The 17,879-nt window shown below is 37.5% G+C and overlaps 1 protein-coding gene across 2 annotated transcripts in view; it reads left to right on the plus strand.

Annotated features, from left to right (window-relative positions):
* LOC111145161 (glycerol-3-phosphate dehydrogenase 2) overlaps positions 1-17,879 on the plus strand; it is a 140,098-nt gene that overhangs the window by 60,813 nt on the left and 61,406 nt on the right. For both annotated transcript variants that reach the window (XM_022499864.1, XM_022499873.1), the window contains exons 4-6: positions 10,960-11,084; positions 12,353-12,450; positions 13,476-13,639. In XM_022499864.1, coding sequence (XP_022355572.1) covers positions 10,960-11,084; positions 12,353-12,450; positions 13,476-13,639 — 387 coding nt within the window. The remainder of the gene's footprint in view (positions 1-10,959; positions 11,085-12,352; positions 12,451-13,475; positions 13,640-17,879) is intronic.

Below are 17,879 nucleotides of genomic sequence, written 5' to 3' on the forward strand. Positions count from 1 at the left end.
TGTGTGTGTGTGTGTGTGTGTGTGTGTGTGTGTGTGTGTGTGTGTGTGTATCTCCCCGGTATTGCTTAGAGTAGAGACAGAGAAAATACACAGTGGGGTAGAACGCGGAATGGAGAACTGACTAGATATCAGAGATAGAGGGAGAAAATGAGACAAGATTCTCTGAAGGCATAGGGCATTGTTTAAATGGAAACCTAGAACTGGTAGGAAAGTTGAGGGATGTTGGAGAGCCAACTTCCTTCAAAGAATTAGGGTAGGTTGCGGGACCGAATGTACTGACACCGAGGTGACCCCTATTCAGTGCTTTTTCTTCCTTTGAAAAATCTCACTTTCTAGATTTTTATCTTTTTCAAAGCTTAGACAAGATCATACTACAGTCATTACTTTGTAGTGTGTTACTTTCAAAAAACAATGTATTTAATCACGTTGTGCTATTCATTTTTTTTAATGGCTGAAGAATTCATCCCAAGGATGTTCTTGTTAATGATTATTTAGGTTTCAAGTTTTATTGTTTGTTTGTTTTTCCTATTTAAAACAAAACTGTGAGTCAAGTACTGATCCAGCTCTGAGAATAAGCAGATTAATAAGATGTGGTTTTTGTCCTCCAGGGGCTTATAGTTTGTTAGTCTTTGCAGAAAAAGTGCAATTTTCCTTTGGGCGGTGAAGGTCATCGGTAGTGACGAGGCATGAACCGGTGCATGAGCAGATGACCGCAGTCATGGTAGGATAGTGATGGAGATGGTGGTGGTGGTGGTGGTGATGACTTTGGGAAGGTCAGAGGTTCCAGAGCCTGGCTGTTGACCAGATTTTAAATTCTTTTAGTTAGTAACGATTGACTGAATGTCTTATATGTAGAGCTTTATATCTACAGAATATTCCTTATAAGAGGGATGGCTAAACCTTAGTTTGTATTTCTTTTATTATGCTGGTAGCCCTTGAGGGGGTAGGATTTATAATTAAAATGTATAGAGATGCTGAAGTTAATCTGTATTTATCCTTTTACTACAATTTCTGATCATATCAGTAGCCCTCTGAAGTGTGAAATAATCATGGGCATTTGGTTAATGAATTGTGCATTGTTGCTGTTCATTCATGGAATTTGCTCTTTTATTATATTTGATGCTTCACTTAACAACAAATTTTGCTTTCTCTGTGTTTGATATGTTTTTACCAAATTATTCCTGATTGTTTCCATTAATCTTTAGTCACATTTGACAAAAATAAATTACTGTGATCTTTTAAAGTTACCAGTAATAATTAGATTTTTCAGGACATCAAAGTTTTGGGGGAACCAGTAGATGTTAAAGGGCTTGTATAGAAATGTTTGCACAAGCTTTCTGATGGAATACTGTGCCCAAATGCAATTTTGGTAATGGATAAACAAAGACTGTAGAAGGCAGAGAAAAAGTCATGAAGGCTTCCTAATGATCATTTATTTGCATTCTTACCTTCTGCATTTTCTTGGGAATCAATTTTCATTTGGGAATATGATTTTGTAAACATAATATGCACAGTTCTTGTCACGTTCTTCTGCAGGTTTCCAGGATCAATAGAAATCACTTCCCTGTTTAACACTGGGTCCAGTCTCTGGGCAGAAGCCCAGCCTTGAAGCATTGTTGGAGGCACTCTGCCCCCAGGGAGAGCTGGAATGAGGAGAATCTGAGAGATATAATCACCCCCTCAGGGTTCATCAAGGAGTTTTTTTCAGTTCTTTTTGTTCTTTTATGTGATTTTACTTGTATGTATTGAGGATCACCTAGGACATTTTTGGTTTAATACCTGATTTATAAGTTTAACCTTTACGGCTTTTAATTCACATTCTGGAGAAGACTGTCTCTTGCAGGAGGGAAATGTTCATTGTAGTTCTCCTGGTCAAAAAAAGGTATATATACTTTTAGTTTATGAATGGTATGTGTCTGGTAGTTCCTCAATTCTCAGTTTCTGCGCGTGTAACAGTATAGCCCAGTGATTAAGGACACAGGTTGTGAAATTAAAATGAAGTGGGATCAAGTCTTAGCTTCATCACATACTAGCTTTATGAGCTTCTACAAGTGTCTTAACCTTGTAGAGAGCCTCAAGGTTTGCAGGCATAAGTGAAAGAGAACAATGACACTTTTCTGTCTACGTAAAGGTTTGTGAGAGGGAGGAGGTGTGTGTATTGTAGAAAAGGGGCAGAAGAGGGAAAGCCTGGGAAGATGGTGCATTCTGGGAATTATAGGTCTGCACCTTCACCCCCTTCTACTTCCACCCCTTTACCATGATGACAGAAGAGAAAATCCTGTTAGGACAGCAGACTTGCAAAGATCAAGTTTGCAGTTTTCTGAACTCCACTAGTTAGATCAGACTGCAAAGTCCTAAAATTTTTTGGAAATTTAATACAATTTTAATTAATATACTGCTTTTCTTTGACAGGATTTGGGGGTGGTCCTTGAAAACTTATGCTAAAGTTTATCTGGAAAAATGAGCCTATGAGGTTTACTGGATGAATTCTGAAAAAGAATAATGATAGGGGCACATGGGTGCTCTGCTGGTTGAGCGTCTGCCTTCGGCTCAGGTTGAGATCCCAGTGTCCTGGGATCAGCCTGCATCAGGCTTCCTGCTCAGCAGGGAGTCTGCTTCTCCCTCTTTCTCTGCTGCTCCCCCTGCTTGTGCTCTCTCTCTTTCTCTTGGTCAAATAAATAAATAAAATCTTTTAAAAAAGGAAGAATAATAATAGAAGATATAGCGATCTATCAGATATTAAAATGTATTCTAAACTACTTAAAATAGTTTGCTAAACAAATATAGAGATAAGTGGAACAAAAAAGCCTAGAAATAGACCTAGATACATAAAATTCAGAATATGGTAAAGGCAGCATTTCAAATCTGTCATTATTAGTTATTTAATAAGTGTGTTGGAGTATCTACTTCCCCAGGTTTTTGTTTGTATTTGAATATATGTATGTTCTTACATGTACATAGATACACACATGTATGTACACACATATATACATATGTGTATATATTCTTGTTTGTCATATTCCAAGTGAACCAAGTACATAACCATAAAACACCATAAACCTATCAGAAGAAAGTTTATGTGATTTTTTAAAAAGATTTTATTTATTTATTTGACAGAGAGAGAGAGATCACAAGTAGGCAGAGAGGCAGGCAGAGAGAGGGGGGAAGCAGGTTCTCCGCTGGGCACAGAGCCTGATGCGGGGCTCGATCCCAGAACCCTGAGATCATGATCTGAGCTGAAGGCGGAGGCTTAACCCACTGAGCCACCCAGGTGCCCCAGTATATGTGAATATTAAAAAAAAAAAAAAAAAAAGGAGTAAGGTATTTTTAAGCAGGACAACAATAGAGCCATTTTCCTTTTGGAAAATTTTGCTACATCTCATTTCATAAAAATTAAAAGTTATCTACGGCAAAAAAAATAATAAACACATGTGAGACTGGGAAAGTATTTAGAACCTAGCAGACAGGGTTTGTTACATTGTTTTCAACTTTTCTATATTCTTTGCTTTAGTATGTCTGTGATAAACAGTGCATAGCTGGATTCCTTTGTGGTTTTTTTTTTAAAGTTTATTTATTTATTTACATTATTTCTCCACCCAACATGGGGCTTGAACTCATGACCCCAACATCAGGAGCCGCATGCTCTTCTGTCTGAGCCAGCCAGGAGCCTCTGAGCTTTTTTTTTTTTTTCTTTTTGCTTAATAGATAAAATCTATCTTAACTTTTTTTTTTTTTTAAGATTTTATTTTATTTATTTGACAGATAGGGATCGCAAGTAGGCAGAGAGGCAGGCAGAGAGAGGAGGAAGCAGGCTCCCCGAGGAGCAGAGAGCCCGATGTGGGGCTCGATCCCAGGATCTGAAGGCAGAGGCCTCAACCCACTGAGCCACCCAGGCTCCCCTATCTTTACTTTTTAATTAAGTTTTTTATTTTGATTCTACTTAGAATCTATCTTTAACTAGGGGAATTTGATCCACTTAAAGATAGCTTCTATCTATTAAGCATAAAGAAAGAAGAATGGAATTTGATCCATTTCCATTTGTTTGGATCCCATATGCATTTATTTTGTATTTTTTACTTTACATCTTTTATTTTGCTTCTTTTCCTTCCTTCCTTTCATTCATATGAGATCACTTTTGTATCACTGTTTCCGTACCTTAAGCTCTATACATAGAGTCCTTTCCACCCTCGAGTCCCATTAGAGACTTTTCCCAGAGTCAAATTGAGGCTCTTGACATGTGCTGATAATGGGCATCGAGCAGACCAATTGCTGAGCGAGTTAGTGGTGCTTTGGCTTAGGTGATGCTCTCTGTGTCTGTCTTCCTATCTCCTAGATATGTCCCCGCAGATAGTCCACAGCCCTGGACAGTGGTCAGCAGAAGCATCTCCCCCACCCCTTACACTGGCTAAAGCCCTTTGTCAGTTCCCAGCATTCAGGTGGTCAGTCTGGCTCCCTAACCTCTGCTTGCAAGGAAGACCAGGATTCCTCTTAACCTTTAGGGATTGAATTTTTGGTTGCCTTTGCCTGGTTTAGACCCAGGGCTCAGCAAGCAGAGGCTTTTGGCCTAACCACTCTGCTCTGAGTTTCTGCTACATTTCTGATCCAAAGTGTGTTTATTTTCAAATCAACCACATTCCTCAAATATACACAGAGACGATTTTCTCTGTGTGTGCAGACGAAGAGGAGTTCAAAGCTGAACTCATAATGCCATACTGACCAAAATTTTACTTACAGCAATTTATAATAGCAAAAACCTGAGGTCTGGTTTAATAATTTGGGTACATTCAGTTATTGAAAAGAGGTTTATGCCTATTTTCAGGGACAATGGCTAAAATGTAACATAAATTTGAAAACAAGTTGTAAAGAATGAATTCATCAATTTTATTTGTGTTTAAAGCAAAAAGGTACACAGGTTGTATACTTTCATAAACATATTAAGTTTCTGGTAATATATATGGGACATTTTTATCATTAACATTAGTTATGTCTGGATTTTGCAACCAGGAAGCCAGTGGTGTATTAGTCTGTCTTTTCATCCCTTGGATATTCCTCCTCTCTTTGAACACTGGCAGTTTTTATAATAAAAAAGTAAAAAGAGGAAGCAACAACAGCAACTCCCTTCTCCCCTTATAACTATATGACTCTAATTAATATACTATATGACTCTAATTAACATTTTTGTGCCTCCATAATCTGTGTGTACTTAAGGGACACAAAGTATGTTAATGATATGTTCTACTGCAACATGGTATCTGCATTAATAGTTTATCTGTTTCCTCATATAAATAGCAACAATATTAAATAACCAATCCAATATTATATAGTTCTGTAAAATGTTAACATTGATTGTTAAAAAGAACTAAGCCATTGCATAGGATTCATATTGCTGAAATTAACAAGCCAGGTTTACTTTGCACTGTGGAGAAGGAGTGTTATTTTTTTAGGAAATCGATCTTTCATATAAAATGTTCAGCCTTTGGGTTAGTTCCTTGTCTTATTAATGGCATTGGCTTTCTGAAATCCAAAGGTATGCGCCCAAAGCTTTTCTAAAGAAGGATAAACAGTATTTTTCCTTCACGGGGCATAGGGCTTTAATACTTTTGCTATGCTACTAACGTACAGAGTCTCTAAATTTTTTATTTGTATATTACCTTGATGCCTCCACTAGGTAATTTACAAGGATTTATCTCTCCTTTCTATTTAAAAATATCCAAATAATGCCATATCTGAAAATTTATTCTAATGAAATAATTAAAAATGCAAAGAGTTTAAGTGAAAATATGTTGCAGTAATATCTGTGATAGTGAAGGTATGAAATAACCCAAATGTTCAAAAATAAGGAATTGGATATAAATCATTGTAAATATTTAATGTAATACTTATTCATACATTACAAATAAAATGATAGAAAAATATGTATTGACATGGGGAGATGTTTACAATAAATAGCATTAAATGAAAAAATGGAATATATCATATGATCCTATTTTTGTAAAAATGTACATATGTGATTATATACATGCATAGAAAATGCGAACGTTTAAATGTTCACAAATGTCAGCTATGGTTATCTCTAAGCAGTGCGATTACAGGAGAGCTTTATTTTGTTCTCTTTACATCTCCGCATTTATTATATTGAGCATGTTTTCATGCATAATAAGATAATCAGTAAAAGGTATTAAAATATACTTCTGTTCTATATCACATTGTGAAAGTTAAATGTCGTACTATTCTTCCCCTTAGAAGGTAATTACTCCTCCATATTCATTTAACTGTCTTGAGCCACAAATTGGTTTAGTTGAAAGTGCTTGGTATCTAGATGTTCTCACCAGGGTCGGCAAAGGCAAAGCTGTAAAGAGCCTTATATAGTTCATGCCTCTTGCCACACATCCCTCAGGACACAATCCGAACTCGCTAAAAGATGGGTTGAAGACTATGGTAAAGGCAGATTTCCGTGGACTTTATTCTTCCACTGTAGCTAACCTAGTTACCCATCTAAGATTTTAAAGTCATTTCACTCCAAATACTAGTACTTCACCACGGTCATGAAATTGCTGTGAATACCTATGGAAAGCAATCAATAATTAAAAAATAAACAAAATAATAGTACCCCTCCTAAATGTTCTAGTTCATCTCAGAAGCGACAGAGCTCATTGCTTTCCATAAAAAGGAACTGCTAAGAAGAAAAGAAAAAAAAAAAAAAACTATTCTTCATAAAATCTTGAACTAATTAAGTTGAATTACTGTAAATGCACGGAGAGGTCAGCCCTTCGTTGTCAGGCACGTAAGGAGGCCGTTCTTTATTTACTCTGAGGGAAGATCTTCCCGAGTGCCTCAAATCCAGAGCCAGCAGTAGTTGCTTGAAGCCTCAGTACATTATTTTTGATGTCCTTCAAACTTAATTATTTTACCCAAGAACATAAAATGTTAGCATTAAATGTCACTTAAAAATACTGTTCATTGTCTTTAAGAAGGTAAAACAGTACCCTCTTTTCACTTCCTTGTTTTATACTTGAAGTATCAGAAAACTGAGCTCTTAATTTTGGATCAGTAAATTTTGAGGCAAGGAAAATTTTGGATTTTTGAGGGGTGAAACAGGAACATAGTAGATAATGCAACTGTGCAAGATTACAAGGCTTTTAAAAATTTCATTGTCTTTGCTATAGTTGGTTAATCAGTTAAAAATATATTTGTGAGAAACAGAACTTCTAGTGATGTCTTGATTTTGCCTCAGTTCCCTCTTCCCTCACTCCATTGTGCTCATTCAATAAAAATTAGAAAACATTTGGTGTATAATAGCAGCTGAAAATTTAAAAATATTTTCTTTTTCTCCCTGAATATCTGGGGTTTTTTTGTGTGTGTTGTTCTGGAAACTTTTGGAAATACTTTTAGATTACATGAATATATCAATTTAGCTGTAACTTTGGAGGTTACATTTTTATGTTTTTTTGCTCTGGAAGAAGCAGTATCATTTTGCTCCAGAAATTCTGGTGGGTAGCTTGATGATATGACACTAGAAATAATAGGACAAGCAAAACAGCCTGGTTTGACAGAGAAGCCCATTTTAACTTTTGTTGGTATTCACTAGGGTTTCTCACATAAATACATGTGAATAACTTTTTTAAATGTCCAATACTTGCAAAAGCAGTTTTGAGGCTTTGAAGTGTTAGCTCTCACTTACATATCCTGAAATATCCTCCTGAGATGGTTTGCTAATTCCTAGAGTAGTTCCCTGCCTAACACTCTGTCAGTTTAGGAAGGAAAAAAAAATATATATCCTGATAACACAAGCCCATAAATTTCTCTCTTCACTTGTGAGGCTGGACTCTTCACTGCCCTGCTCCTACTATATGGCACACATCCCCTAAATGGTCTGCCCCCTCTCTTCTCCCCTCCACCCCTTCCCTCCACCCCTACAAAACGATCTTTCTAGAACAGTAATCTGATGTCTCAGCTTACAATGCTTTGGTGCTTCCCCTGACAGCACAATCGTGTTTCTCAAAACAATATCCAAGAATTTCTGGAAAAATTGAAATTTTATTCCTTTTTTATAATCACCATAATAAAAAAAGCAACCAGCAATACCCTTCCTCAAAATGGATAACTTGGAACTGAGAACAGTGTTCAGGCTCATCCTTCTTTGGCATTGATGCCAAATCTTGTACTTTCTGACAAAGCATGTGCTTCTCAAACGAATCCCAGACTTGGAGCCATGGTTTCAAAGGCATTTTCTTTTTCAGGAAACTCAGATATTACTTACTTGTGAGAAACAGTGGCCCATAGGACAGAGTCCAAATTCCCCAGTGTGGATGAAAAGTCCTTTGTGATCTACCTTTTACTATTCCTGCCCCTGGATCTCCTTCACATCGTCCTCAGCCCCTGAGTGACAAGCAGCCCCTAAATGAGCTCGGCCATCTCAAGCATTTTCCTTTCTCTTGCTTAAGTACTTGTTTTGTTTTGTTTTGCCAGTGATCATTCCCTCCCCTCCTATCTTGAACACATACTCCTCCATAAACTTAACCCGATGTGCGATTACAAACTTACACTGTGACTGCAGTTATTATTCGCATGGGGAATCGTGCAATCAATAAGCTACACTGAAATTTGGTGGCCTAAGATGACATTTGCTATCACAACAATTTTGGTGGGTCAGGGATTTGGCCTTGCCTTACCCTGGGTTCTCTGGTTCTGAGTCTCCAACAGGATGCAGCACCTCCTAGCCCTCCTGTAGTTGTTGGCAAGATTCACTTGCTCACTGGTTGTCCAATGGAGGCCTCAGTTCCTTGTGACCTGTGGCCTGGGGGCCTCCTTTAGTCACTGCTCTTAAAACATGATAGTTTCCTTCGTCTTAGTAAGCAAGAGAGGGCAAGAGAGAGTGTGGGCAAGAGAGAGAGAGAGGAGTCACAGTCCTCTGTAACCTAATCAAGAAGTGACAGGTCAAAATTGTTGCATTCCGTTCATTAGAAGCAAGGCGCTAGGTCCAGTCCACGCTTCTGGGTAGGGTGGGGATCAATGCTAGGAGGTGGGGAATACAGGGGGCAGGCCAGGGGCTGGACGGGGGGGCTCTTGCACTCTCCTGTCCCTGCCTCTCGTGGGGCAGGTATCTCGGTGCCATGATTGGGGTTCCAAGGTTAAATGAGGGGTATAGTTGAAATAATCTGGCTCTTAAATGCCCTTTGAAAGTCAGCTCCTCACTTGATCTTCACCTGAAGACACAATGGTCTATTTTAGTGTTGGAAGAAGATCTCTCTGTTGGACTTCCTAAGAAAAGTGAAAAAGCTCACCAAGGCAAGCATTCTTAAGAGATTACAAATGTAATCTGGACTATGCAATTTTAGCTTTATGTCCTGATTTTAATTTCTAGCCCGGACTAAGTTAAGAGTTCTCTGTATTTGCAAATCTAGCGCTTGGAAAACTGTGGCACTTACTGACCTCTCTCTGAGCTGGGAGCTGCTGGACAGCTTGGTCCATGCCAAATTCATTTCTAATGCCAGCACTTTGCCTGGCACTTATGTTCTCCATATTCTTTTAAAATATATGTGTTAACTTGACATATTTTTCTGTTTTTTTTTTTAATATATTCAGTACTGAATTTACTAAGCATATCTGATAGAGTTTTCACAGTCGAGACTTTGACAGATCTTTGTCTAGCATAAATGCTACAAAAGTGTGACCTGGGGCTATAATACCTGTAATTTCTGTGTTATTTTGCTAGTCAGTTAGAGCATTAGCACTTTTGCCCTTGAATCAAAGTTCTCTCCTTTTCCTCTATGGTTTCCAAATATTTTGTCCTTTGGAGTCAAGGGAATTGCCCTGATTTTATGATGACATTTGGGTACGATATTTAAACTGTTAAAAGTTATAAAAACGACCCTTTGGTATTAAATGTAATAAATGGCTCTGAATTGAAAATATGCACAGATTCTCGTACATGAGCTGTGTGATCCCAAACTTTTCCGGTTACATATTCTCATTGTAATTGGACTCTGTGACATTCTCTCATTCCCTATGAGTATGCCAGGCACTGAAAATTCCTCATGGCTTGGTGTTGGTAGATATGTTTCATCTTTTGACGTTTGGGGTTTCATCTCTAACTAGTGTATGACACTTGTAGTTCTGTGGGTTCCTACCCAATCCTAAGAAGCAGGAATGGCTTTGTAAGAAAAGAAAACAAAACAAAGCTGGTTTCATCCCTAAGAGATTTATTGCAACCCTCAAAGAAAGGGGCAGAGACATGACTTCTAGAACCAACCTATCTTTGCTCAGCCTCACCTTTACCAAGAATCTTGTCTTGTCTTTACTCATGGATCCTCTGCACTGGGTTTATTTGTCCTGGCTTGTATTTTTCTGTGTAATTCTATAATACTGTGCTTGCATGTCTTAGCCTATAAATCCCTCAATGTCAAAGGTTATTCTCTTCCTTCTTCTTCACTATTGATGCCTTTGGTCTTTTTTTCCCCCCAATTTTTACCCACTCTACCACCCCCTCCAGTAGCCAGCACGTAGGAGGTCTGGTCTAGTTTTATGGATGACGTGTTAGAGTAGACGGGAGATGAGGGGCTGGGATGCGTGAGTGACCTGTAGTGAGGGAAGAATGTGAGTTCCACAGGGCTTTGACACAACACTGAGTTTACTGCATTGGTCAGGATGGGTGCCAGGCTCTCCTTTGGCCTTCTAAATGCCCTGGAGTATGTTACTGCCATGAAATTGTACTCAAATATTTTCTAGTTGTGATTCATTCACAGTTTAATATGCTTCTAGTTCTGGTTTGACTTTTCCCCCAGGAAGAGGCTAAAATCTCTTCATTATAATATAGACAGTGTACTGCACTTTGAATACAAATTTATCCATGTTCAGAGTAATTTTTCTTGTGATTGTCTCTACCCTGGAGAAGTGCCTTTAATGAATTACATACAAATTGGTAATTTAAGAAGTTAATTTGGTTTTCTGGTTACACAGGACTAAAAACAGCCCTTGTAGAAAGAGATGATTTCTCATCAGGGACCAGCAGCAGAAGCACTAAATTGATCCATGGTGGTGTGAGATATCTTCAGAAGGCTATCATGAAGTTGGATATTGAGCAGGTAATTGTGTATGTTGGTTGTTAAACAAAAATTGCGACTTTGCTTTTTTCTACCCAATTAAATCTTTTTTTTTTTTTTTATGGCTTTTAACATTTCTTCCTGTTGGAAATACCTATTTCATGTGTATTCTGCTGGAATATCCTTCATGAAAGATGTGCGGGCACTTTCCCATAGCATCATGTTTATGGGTAATCAGGGGCTTTTTGCACGCAGGCATGTCAAGGTAGCAAATGTACAAAATCACCTTTGGATATGTTGCATTTTAACAATTGCCATGGTATGTTTGTTTTGCCAATGGCTGCCAAACTGCTACTTTCCAGACAGTTTCAGGGGGGAGGCCGTGTTGTAATACAGGTGTTAAATTGATCCTCTTAACTGTAACTGCAATCATACGCTCATATCGCCACTGACATATTCCTAAGGAAAAGATGATCTGAGTCATGCTTTTCTTATGTCACACTTTATTGTGTCCAGTCTGCCACCATTTGGAAACTGCCAAGGCAGTGTGGAAGATGACATTTCCCAGGGGGTAAAAAAAAAAAAAAAATCAGCTGAACTCCCTATCTGCTTCTGGTACATGAAAAACACAGCAGTGCTAACTTGACATTGTCAGTTTCGAACGCGTCCTCTTTTCTCCCATGTCTCTTCGGTATCATGCTGGATGGAAAGAATAGAGCAGAGGGCCTAGAATCAGACGACTGTGATGTGTTCCAGCTTCTTTATTCAATGTCCAAGAGCCTCAGTTTTCCCATTTTTACATTAGTGTTATAATAGTAATGCTGGCTTTTCAGAGAGGCATAATGAAGATGAAAAGAGTCAAGACAAAATCTTTCTTGTAATCTATAAAATACTGGGCAGCTCCTAAGTATTATCTCTGCTTGTATTAGTGGAGGCAAGGAGGGAACATTTAGTGTGAACTTGAACAATCTGTAATTTCTTACATGAGGAAATAGGACTGAGAAGGCCGACAATACAGAGAATGCAAGATAAATTGTTACAATAATCTTGTAACTCAAGTCAGGAAAAGATCTTACACCTGGGAACTCTGACAGCATGTTTTTCTCCTATGCAAATACAGTTAAGGTTTCTAAAAAATCTTTCAGGTTGACAGCATGATGTATTATTAGAAATTTGATTAGGAGGGAGCTATCCTCACTCAGAGGTAGAGAGGTTTCTGTGTATCAATCGGTTGGCGGGGTGTCTACTTGCCATTTGAAAATATTATGATCTGTTACTGCCAAACTAATTTTCTCTGTTTTGCTTTTCAGTATAGGATGGTAAAAGAAGCCCTTCACGAGCGTGCCAACCTACTAGAAATTGCTCCCCATTTATCAGCTCCGTTGCCTATAATGCTTCCAATTTACAAGTAAGGCTTTTGATATCATCTGTATACTCTTTGCTTCACTGAGGTCAATAGAACAACACCGTTTTAATGGAAAGAGTCCCTCAATGTGTGTTTCATAATGTACTTTTAACTGGTCCTAATCTCTAATCCTTTTCAAATGTTTGCCTTTGTTGTGTTTAAAAAATGTGGCTTTTCCTAAGTCACCCTTTTCTGACCCATCTCTAAAGGCTAGATCTTGAAGGCTGAGGAGGTTGTCTTCTGTGTTTATAATTAGTAGTTTCTTACCCCAGTTAACCGAGACTCTCTAGAAGGGCAACTGCATTTACAGTGGGGAACAGAGACGGGGCATTTGCAAACAAAAATGCATAGTCAAAAGGTATCCTGCTGCAAAATCTGAACCTTTAACCATGTACCAACTCCCAGCCTAAACCTTTTTGGCTCATTTTAAATTTCCAAATTAACTACATTGAAGTTTGGTTTGGAGGTGTCAGATTATACATTATAAAATCCAGTGTTCCTGATGTTGTTACAGCTGTCCATGAACTTGCCTTAAGTTGGAACACAAGTAGTATGAAGCAGCGATTTATGCATCTGCAAGGCACAAGAGAGTTGTGAGTGCCTAGAAACAGCTTTGATCATTTTTGTCCGTATTTTGTTGTAGATGGCTTAGGACGTCTTAAACCAACGAACCTCTACCCTGGGTGCACATGACAGTCACCCAGGCTCCGCCCTTCATCCACTTAAATAAGTCTCTAGACTTGTGAGGCCCAGGTATTGGTGCTCTCCAGGGAATTCTCATACTCGGCCAGGTCAAGAAGCACTGTCTTAGGAATGATTCATTTAAAGTTTCACTGATTCATTTACTTATATAATTTAGCTCATTTGGTGTCAAAAACAGTCATGCAGTTCCTCCTGTTTCTTTTGCAGTAAGTACACTTCTAGATATACATTGCTTTTCTTAAATGAAAAGTATACTATAACTTAATGGCATTCTGTAATGTTCTGCTCTGTGTCTCAAGAAACCTTTCCCCCTGTTTATGCTGTAGGTGGTGGCAGCTACCTTACTACTGGGTAGGAATCAAGCTATATGATCTGGTTGCAGGAAGTAATTGCCTGAAGAGCAGTTATGTCCTCAGCAAATCGAGAGCCCTTGAACATTTCCCAATGCTCCAGAAGGACAAACTGGTAGGAGCAATTGTCTACTATGACGGTATGTGGTTTTTCTTTTAATACGATAGTTTTGTGACTCGTGACCCTTTTAGTATGTTCTTGATGAGATAGCTTCACATTCTTAATTTTAATGCTGATCTCAGACAACACACAAACACACACCATTTTGTCTAATACTAGCTGAAAAACTACCTATGGCCCTTCGCTTTTAGTATTGTTTGTTTTTGCATATTCTTTTTCTTCTTTCATTTCTACTTGTGTCTCATGGTTGGTTTGGTTCATTTTCCATCATTATGAATCTGGACCGCACCCACATGCCATTTAATTTGTTATATGTTTGCCAGCGAATACTTGCCTTATGAATATATTAGAATGTTGAAAGCAGCTGAGGATGTTAGGTTTTCTGATGAAACCTCTATTTTCAAGGGGTTATAAACCCAGGAAAAATGCCCCCTGGGCTGAAATTGACATGTTTGTATTTTGCACAGGACACAATTCTTGAACATATAATTTATGTGATGAAGGTAGATGAATGAACATTGCATCTGTTAAACCAGAACCCCAATTTTTATTGCTTATTTTATTGTTGTTAAATGTTTTCTACCAGTAACATTATCTAATATCCATTTGCCATGTGTTCCATGTTCATTCTTTGTGTGTGTGGGGGTGGGGGTGGGTGTATGTGAACAATATACTTTTTACACACTTTTATTGGACGGAGCTAACCACTTCATATATCTCCAGATGGACCACTGTACAATACAAAACAAAACAGGAAGAGCCGTTTGTGAAATTTTACTATAGTTTTAAAGGGTGTATGGAATTGGAAAATAGTCCAGGGATGGTTATCCATTTATAAAAAAAAATAGCTGGACACAGATAATTAATCGTATGTGTTTAAAAAAATCTTAAAAATTTTGAACACAAAGGACAGCTTAGGCTCTATAGCTTGGAGTGTTTTTTTTTAAAACCCACTTATGTGATCTTTTGTATTTCAAGTTAGATATCTAAACTTTTAGCATGAAGAAATGTTTTTTCTTGGTTTGTTTTCTGGGTTTTTTGTTTGTTTGTTTGTTTGTTTGTTTTTTCAGGAGACATTGATGTTTATACTTCATATTATGGGATATACCCAAGGCTACCCCCACCTTTTTTCTTCTTCTCAGTGTTAGATTTCTGAATCAATTGAGCTGTCTGTCATGCTTTCATGTACGAACGCAGAGTGTATATGCACAGAGGAGGCAACAGGGACAAACTCAAGAAAATGTCCTAGGAGCAACAATATTGGAAAAATGTTAAGAGTCTTAGACAAACATTAAAAGCTAGAAAATTCACAATTTACAGTGCCTTCCAGCATCTAAGCACCACAGGGGGGACACTTAACTATTTTTTTGGTACCCTCGATTGAGTCTACATGTTAAAGGACAACCTTAACTGTGAATTTGCTTTCTCTGCATCAGACCCTTAATGTTAATCCATTGTAGTTTAGTGGGTGATTATATTAAAGAGGTTTTTGGTCCAAGATTAGTAAGAAGGCATTCTGAAAATGGCATTCTTCCCATCCTGACAAGGAAGAGTTTGTCCCCTTTGCCTCACATGATTCATTCCGCCTGCATAAACCCTCTCAAATACTTGGTCCTTTTCTTTACCATGTGATGTAGCAAACACTAACTAGTTTTATTTTTTAGCTCGTGTGTATCTGATTCTCTTTGAGAAGACTGTGAGTGGATATCATATCTGAATTTGTGGCACCCTAGTTTTTTGTTGGTCTGATATTGTTAGGAATTATAGACTGTTGTTGATTCTATTTAGAGAAACCAAAGGAAGTCTATGTCATATGTGCAGAAGAAATATTATCCAATTAGAAGCAAGAGGAAGAAAAATTTCTTTAAAATTGGTTTTCATACCTTGTCACAAGCTGCAAAATTACAAGTCTAGCAAGGATTATTGAAAAATACAAAAATTATTATTTAAAATAATTTCCATTTGGTATTTGAAGTTTGACTATAATAATCTTAAGTCTTGAAGGGGTGAAAATAATTGTATTCTAATCATTTGAAATATATGTATGTGTATTTACTTATATGTATGTTTTTATCCTTGTTCTGAAATGATTCAGTCCAACTCTGTCATGCTTAAGGTGAGGCAAAACAAGAATGTGAAGCAAGTGTAGTGTTATAGTTTCACAAATGTATCCTCAGATGGCGCAACTCCTGTTTTTCCCAATGGTGTGATGAGCAAATTAAGTATCAATGAGGGAGTAAGGTAGAAAGGAGTAGATAAGTAAGGGCATTAGATGTGGTAAGTGTGTGCTCAAGAGAGAGGAAGGAATGCCTTACCCCTAGACCAAACAATAACATTATCATCCTGTCACCAAAGAATTTCAGAGAGGAAAAGGTACCTGAACATTTATTATTGCAAATGAGGTCTACACATTGTAATTTATAAGGTAAAACTTTCTTAACAGGAAAAAAAAATTCCTTCTTTATAAATAATCATTATGAGAATGTGATAAGCTACCCAAATAATTTCAAAATTCATTTGGGCTGATTAAAATAACTGGTTTTTTGCTTGTTTATTTGTTTTTTTAGTTAAGAAATATTTATTGAGGTGAAACCCACATAACATAAAATTAACCACTTTAAAGTGACCAGAAATAACAATTTTTATAACTCCTAACTTGGGAGAATCTTGATTATGGTAAAAAAGTGGCACAAGTGAGGAAGTTGAATTTCTAAATGCTGCAAGAAGTTTGGCTATCTAAAAACTCTTACTAGTAATTCATTATACAGTTACTTCAGCATCATTGAAAAGCGAAATATGAAAAATATGTGAAAATACAGTCCTTCTAGTAAACATTACCCTGAGCTTAGACCAGTGGCTTAGACAATCTTTAACGTTCCTCAGCACTGAGATGTTAGGGCTGTAAGGTATTCCTGCTAAAGTACAAAATGTACAAAGATCAAAATAGTTTTCTTAATTATTCATAAGGGTAGTTCATCCTACATAAATAGTGATGGCCATCGCATTTGGTTAAGGCAAAATTTATTCCTCCACTAAAGTCAATGAGGGCAATAAAATAAATTCCACATACTTTTAAATGCAGTAATTAGAGTGGCTATTATGTGCTTGGCATAGGTATGATCCATTGCCATATTTTGTTGTTAAACTGCTGAAAAACAAACTGACACATATGGAGGAATAACTACCATCTTTTTCAGTGCAAAGTAAATGTCAAATTTCTCAGAAAAATTCATATGTAATGAAAGTTGGGATAGGAAGTGACAGATCAGGTTATATTTTCTTCTTATCTTCTGTCAGAGAAAACATACAATCAACTCATTGGTTTTCTGAAGGAGACACGATCCTGGTCTTTCTTACCTGTTCCTTGCCATCTGCTTCCAGAATGCCCTCAGCTGAATGCTGTCCATGGTCATTAGCCATAATAAGGTAGGGAAAATGGTGGCTAGTCCAACTTTCCTAGGTCAGCAAGAAGTATTTAAGGCATGACAGGCTTGGGTGTCTCGGCATGCTGGGAAGTATGAATAGCTCTAGAGGAGGTGTCAGTTTTCTAGGAACTTATTTTGTCTTCCTCTGTCAACTTGACTTCAATATTCCTGTTCCCAGAGTATGATCTTTGGTGCCATTCTAGTTGGACCCTAGTTATCCAATCCAGTGCACAGAAAATGAGATATAATTAAAAATCATTAAATATTTAAAACCATTAAATACTGCCATTAAGCTTCTATAAGATGAAACTGGAGAACAAAATTACAGCTTTAAATTCTTCCTTCTGAGAATCAAGGTACTGACAGAAAAAGAGCTCTGTTGTTTCATACCCAATGATGTCCTCAAATATTCCTTATGCACATATAAAAATAGCTACCTACAGGAAATTACATTAGGTTTCCTAATGTAAATAAAAGTTGGTTATATCCACGTTTCAAAGGGGGAATTAAAGCCCAGTGTTCACTAGAATATTCATTTTTATTCCAGCCTAAAACTCAACAGCATACAAATAGATGAATTCAGCTCGTGAGAGAGCAAAGCCAATTTAATCTCTGGCTCCCCTGAGGTAAATGTAGTTCACGGTCCTGCCCCCCCTCAACCTCAGCTATAATCCCTGGCTCCTGGAGGTAAAAATGCACTGAAGTGAGGAAAATTCTGCAGCAGGATATAATGATCCAAAATGACAGGGACAATAATGACAATGAATTTCATGTCTCCCAGTCATGAGCCGGAGATGCTTGACTAGGCTGACTTATACAATTAAATTGTTACAG

The sequence above is a fragment of the Enhydra lutris genome, unplaced genomic scaffold (genome assembly GCF_002288905.1).
Source record: "Enhydra lutris kenyoni isolate GAN:26980312 unplaced genomic scaffold, ASM228890v2 scaffoldscaffold1, whole genome shotgun sequence".
In the NCBI taxonomy this organism is placed as follows: domain Eukaryota; kingdom Metazoa; phylum Chordata; class Mammalia; order Carnivora; family Mustelidae; genus Enhydra; species Enhydra lutris.